The sequence below is a fragment of the Macrobrachium nipponense genome, chromosome 1, assembly GCF_015104395.2.
Source record: "Macrobrachium nipponense isolate FS-2020 chromosome 1, ASM1510439v2, whole genome shotgun sequence".
In the NCBI taxonomy this organism is placed as follows: Eukaryota; Metazoa; Arthropoda; class Malacostraca; order Decapoda; family Palaemonidae; genus Macrobrachium; species Macrobrachium nipponense.
This window is the reverse complement of record NC_087200.1, coordinates 30150354-30156353: the sequence shown is the minus strand read 5'-3', so window position 1 is coordinate 30156353 and position 6000 is coordinate 30150354. Positions and strand designations below refer to the sequence as shown.

General features: G+C 37.0%; 1 protein-coding gene across 1 annotated transcript in view; it reads left to right on the top strand.

The window, feature by feature from the left end:
• Nucleotides 1-6000, top strand: part of LOC135220111 (uncharacterized) — a 34886-nt gene that overhangs the window by 19755 nt on the left and 9131 nt on the right. The window contains exon 4 of the mRNA XM_064257424.1: nucleotides 3332-3525. Within this exon, the coding sequence (XP_064113494.1) occupies nucleotides 3332-3525 (194 nt within the window). The remainder of the gene's footprint in view (nucleotides 1-3331; nucleotides 3526-6000) is intronic.

Sequence of the window (6000 nt, the reverse complement as noted above, 5' to 3'; positions counted from 1 at the left end):
GAAGTATTGTTAAAGGAACAAGGCGATCTTATATAGGTCTAGCCCCAAGGAATAAAAAAATTACTTTATCTGACCTCTACCTGGAAGAAAGAGGGAAAACCTCAGGATATTAGGATACAGCCCAATTTGAAGGAAGGAAAGAAAAATGGGAGATTTTGGAAATAAAAGAGAGTCTCTGTCTTACCCATACCCGAAGGAAATATAGAAGGATGAGGGAATTAGGATTGTGAATAACCTAGCTCTGATCTGGAGAAATGAAAGAACAAAAATCAAAATTGGAGTGACCCTAACTGAAAGCAACGTAAAGTAAATAATATAATAAAGGCCTCAAACTAAAGAAAAAGGAATGATGAGTAATTGCAAACAATGTTGACCTTATCTAAACACAACTCACAGGGAATATAGAAGAAATAAGGGATAAGCAAGAAGAGGGACTCTGTCTAGCCCTGACCGGTAGGAAATGCAGAGAAAAGGGGCGCTTAGGAATGGAAGTGACCTCATCTGTCAACGACTATTTCAACAAAATACAAGGAAAATGGATGATTTGGAATCGGAGTGACCTCATTTCTCCCCTCCCTTACGGATGAGTAAGAGTGACCTTGCACATCAATAAACACTCACTACTTACAGAAACAAGGCATGATCCGACCTCCAGCTTACTCAAGGCACACGCTAAAATCTACGGTCAAATAGAGTGTTGTTTCACCAACGAAAATCAAAATAAATACCCTACATCTTTTTAGATATAGTTTTTCTGCACTGTTTAACATAAGCATTATTTTTTTTGTCACATTTTCATTCTAGTAATTAAATCATAAATATCCTATCCTAAAACTCCTGTCTCTTTAACTTAACACGAAACAAAAATTTTCAGACCTTTTTAGGCTTTCCTATCCCCCAACAAGAACAAGAACAACAACAACAAACTAGTTTGTAGGCTTACTTCCCGAGTAAGCGAAAATGTAAAAAATAAGGACTTGGGAAAAAACTGACCTCCTCTAAGAACTATCCAGAGGAATATAAACAGACTGGAATATAAAATACTCGTTCTCTTAATAAAGAGAATTTAATGAGAATCAGATAAAGGACGTCAATGAAGAATATAATAAAGACAGGGTAATATAATAAATGAATATCGACTTGGAACATTATTCAAGCACCCTTACATCACTATAACACTCATCAATTCTCAATAAGATAAATTTGTCTACGTCTGTGGTCACGGCTCAGTTCCGAAGTATTGTTGATGATAAATAACTGTTACCATGGTTACGAGCTATTAGTGTGTGTGCAAACAGCGACTACTGATAATGAAAGACTGTCAGTAGGAGCTCTCTCTAAGGTTTACATAAAACGATTATCGATATCAAGTCCGTTTCTTTTGAAGGTTGTGCGCTCTCTCTCTCTCTCTCTCTCTCTCTCTCTCTCTCTCTCTCATTTAACATTTTTTACGACTGCATTCAATATTGAACGCGGAAACTTTTTTGTAACATTTTCTTCTCTCTATCTTTCATTGATCATCTATGTATGGCTTCAGCTATCAAGGTAAATAAATCCCTGTCGCCTTGTTATCAAGCCCCAAAGACACTGGTTCGAATCCTGCCCGAGGAAGATTCACGCATTATAGAAAATTCTTTTTTACGTGTAAGCTGTGTTTTAATATTTGTAAGAATGTCAAAGTCACTTGTATATTAGTGATATAACTTCCGTTATAATATACTATATATATATATATATATATATATATATATATATATATATATATATATATATATATATATGTGTGTGTGTGTGTGTGTGTGTGTGTGTGTGTGTTTGTGTGTGTGTGTGTGTGCATGGTGTGTGAGTGTGTGATACTGTGTGTCTATGTGTATGTGTGCGTGTACCTTTGAATAATCTAAATCGTCTCAGCAAGTTACAGTTAATATCAAAGATCAATAAATGGATGACCTAAAAATATTCATAACTAAGATGAAATCTTTGTCACGTTGGAGTTCTTCTTTATACATCTTACTTTACTTCCTCTTAATTCTTCCTAATGAACGCCATATGTTTTGGAAGCTTGAATTTCAAGTCAATGGCCCTTTGGCTTGTTCTACATGGATAGGTTTCATCTTATGAATAATAATAATAATAATAATAATAATAATAATAATAATAATAATAATAATAATAATAATAATAATATTTATCTTTCGGCTTAAATTATTTGGAGAGTTGGTGTTCTTTCTGCTTCTTAGTTATCCTTCAGCACTTCTTACATTTTCAAGTCAGTCCCATATCCCTATTTTAACTAGCTTTTTTTTTTTTTTTTTTTTTTTTTTTTTTTTTTTTTTTTTTTTTGTTTTTTTTTTTTTTTTTTTTTTTTTTTTTTTTTTTCTTTTATTAGCTGTAGGCTGCCTCTCTTCTTATTTTCCAGAAAGACTACTAGCTAGTGGGGCCCGGTACCTGGGCAGTGAGGCCGGGTACCACGGCCCCAGACGATGTGACTGTATTCCAAAGTAACAGTTATCTAACACCGGTGTTTTTTTGTCGAGCTAACGCTCAAACTTTTTATTTCCTTTTCTTGTTAATTCCTATGTTGATGTAGGTGCCATACTTGTCAGAACGTAAGAATTCACAATTCAATGTTTACTGTAAAGTACCAACCAAGAGGTAGTTTTCCCCTGATGTAATTTTCACCCGTATCTTACCATATTCAGCAACGATTTGAAAACGGCTTGGTCTTATTAGTTAGGTAGTCACTGAGTAGGGAAAGACCCTCTCTCCTTCACCCCTCTTTAACCCCTAATGCTAATAAATTGGTCCTTCAGCTGTTAAGCATTTACGTGGGATTCCGCACTGTGAAAAGTGCTTACAGATAACAGACAGACAGACCAAACTACTGTTTTTTGTAGTAGGATGTTCTACCTCTCTTCTAACCTTTCGCAAAGAAGTTCACATTTCATTTTGACCTTCGTGAAGGATATTACCATAGTCTTCGTATTTCAGGACTAGAGGCTATGCCCCTCTTTCGACTTCCCCGTAAGGAGATATGGTCACCAGTGCACATAATGCGGGTCACTGTAGGCATTACTTAACGTTCTTTGCAGCATACCGTCGGCCCCTAGCTGCAACCCCTTTTATTGTACCTCCCTTCATATTCCCTTTCTACCATCTTACTTTCCACCCTCTCCTATCAATTGATTCATAGTGCAAACCTTTTACTTTTAATTTCTGTTTCAGCGCTGAATGGTCTCATAGGTCCCAAAGCTTTGCCTTTGGCCTAAATTCTATGTTCAATTCAATACGATTTTCTTTCGACTCTCCATTCATTCGACTGATATTTCAGATGGATGTTACACCGTGAGTGACACCAAGAGCACACTGCTGTACTTCGCCTCTTTGCGATCCGACACGAACTGCTGTGGCTGTGAGGTGCCCAAGGGACCTGGCATCGCCTTCAAGATGTTCACCTCCTCGAAGGAACCGATTCTCATGATCCAGACTTACGAACAAGCAGTCTGTTGCAATGCAAATGATTTTGTGAGTGCATTTATCTTTCGTATTCATTTATCTTACACATTTTGCATATAACCTATCACAGTTAATTTTGTGAATTGATTATCTTTTAGTTAAATCTGTTTAAAAGGCAGTTTTATGTAGCTTTCATTACTGATTTTGTTTGTTGATTGTATACAAAACAAACTGAAAGCAACTGCTATAAATTAGTTCTCTGAGTTCATGCATCCGTAGCATCTGTTAAGTCTTTACTAGGCCTGTATTCATGAATTTTAATTCATTATGTTGTGCATTAGGCACAAAATAATCTATCGCAGCTCTTAAAATTCTGTTTCATTATGTGTTCTGTCTAGTCTCCAGAGCTTATTAAAGTTGGGAAACGTAATATTGCCTTAAAATTATGCAAGCCAGGTAACTGTTGATATTATGCATATAACAGACTCTTTACTATCCGTCTTACCAGCATTTCTTTAACATTTCTGCTTTTATTACTGAGGTTGATATGTTAAAGAACTGGTCGCGGATATCTGCGCATAGCCGAGTGTCTTTTGTTACATTCTTCTTATTTTAGTTCAACAGAAGATGGATAACATTGAAGTCAAATGATTTTAAAATGCATGAATGTTTAGCATAATATTTAAAATTTTCCGGTTAAGAAAACCTTATCGTTACCAATTTAGTGCTAAAGTTGACAAAGTTACCTTTTCTTTACCATAATTAAGATTTTAAGAATAACATTGAAGCCTATTTACTATGGAACCATATAAAGTCGAGAATCATTTGAATAACTTCTTGGCCTTTTTATTTTTCTGAAAAAACTATTGTCCCGGACTTGTCTGCCCGTCCACCCTTTTTCTCTCCGCACTTTTTCTGTCCGCCCTCAGATCTTAAAAACTACTGAGACTAGAGGGCTGCAAATTGGTATGCTGAGCCTCCACCCTCCAATCATCAAACATACCATATTGCAGCCCTCTATTCCCAGTAGTTTTGATTTTATTTAAGGTTTAAATTAGCCATAATCATGCGTCTGGCAGCGATATAGCCCAGAACACCGCTGGACCGTGGTTAAAGTTTCATGCCCCTCGGCTTATACAGAATTACACTGAGAACACCGAAAGATAGATCTATTTTCGGTGGCTTGGATTAGTTGATGTACAGAAAGCTTGATTGCGCCGACCCGACGAAACCTCGGCGCATATTTTACTTGTTTTATTTTGAGAAAAGTGTATCTCAAAACAGGGAAGGGGCGAGTGTTTAGTTTCTTTTTAAGGAGGAATGAGAAAATCGGTTAATTTTGCGAGAACGTCATGGAATAAGGCTAAAACAAATAGTGGAAATATCCCATGAATGATTTTCAGGAGTCTAGAAGGTCACATTTGATTTAAAGTCCTCCGTTAATTTCAGAAACATCAGTAAAAAAATAATGAACAATAATAATACGCCGTCTCTAAAACTACGAGCAATAGAATTTTTAAATCACGCTACCCGAGAAAATATGGACCTGAAATTAGGATAATCAACAGCGTAGCTGATTCAGATTTACTTATATTGACTCTACTTTCTTTCTTTGTCCTAGCTTTCTGGCTCTTTACTTTACCCGCATTCTCCCTATCTTTCTTTCCATCTTGCTATCCACCTTTCGATCCTTTTACTCCATTTCCTTCACTCTCTGGATCTCTTTATCTTGCTGTCCAGCCACTCTAACACCCTCGTCGTTTCACTGTCTCAAACGCTTATTCTCAGAAAGTGCCCCAGGGCTTGGCTTGACAAGATCTGTGTTCTTTTTTTTTTTTTTTTTTTAATCGTGCAATCTTCCACCTTCAAGTAGCGAGTCTATCCTTCATTTAGGTTGTAAATATAACTACAGGTCTTCAACAGTTCGTAAGAACATTCAAAGTTAGATTCACATCAGCTGTGCATCAGATGTCTAGGCCAGTCCCTTACGACGCTCCTGATTGGCTGCTGATAAGCCAAATCACAGGGCTGGAAGCTCTCAGTCTCTCGAGAGAGTTCACATAGGCAGGATGTGTTATCCACCTCTCCTGAGGGATAAGTGTTCCTCAGGAGAGGTGGAACAAACATCCTGCCTCTCTCTCAGTCTCTCTCTCAAGAGACTGAGAGTTTCCAGCCCTGTGATTGGCTTATCAACAGCCAATCAGGAGCGTCGTAAGGGACTGGCCTAGACATCAGATGCATTGCGAATCGCAATGCATTAAAGCAGCAACGTATATAATACATTTGTTATATGATTTTCGAAGGTAACTAAAACTCGGCAACTTAATGATTAATTAGAAAGTAAACACTGATCCTGGCCAAGTGAGAACGCTCTTGAACGACTAGATCAACAAGTGTGACCCAGATCTGGAATACATCGATAATCGCTCCTGCGTCGGGCACGTGGGGCCCATCAATTATTTAGCATTCTGATCCATAAAGCATCAATGTTATTCATATTGCCAATACATTAGTCATCACTTTTATTTATGATTTAATTATTCC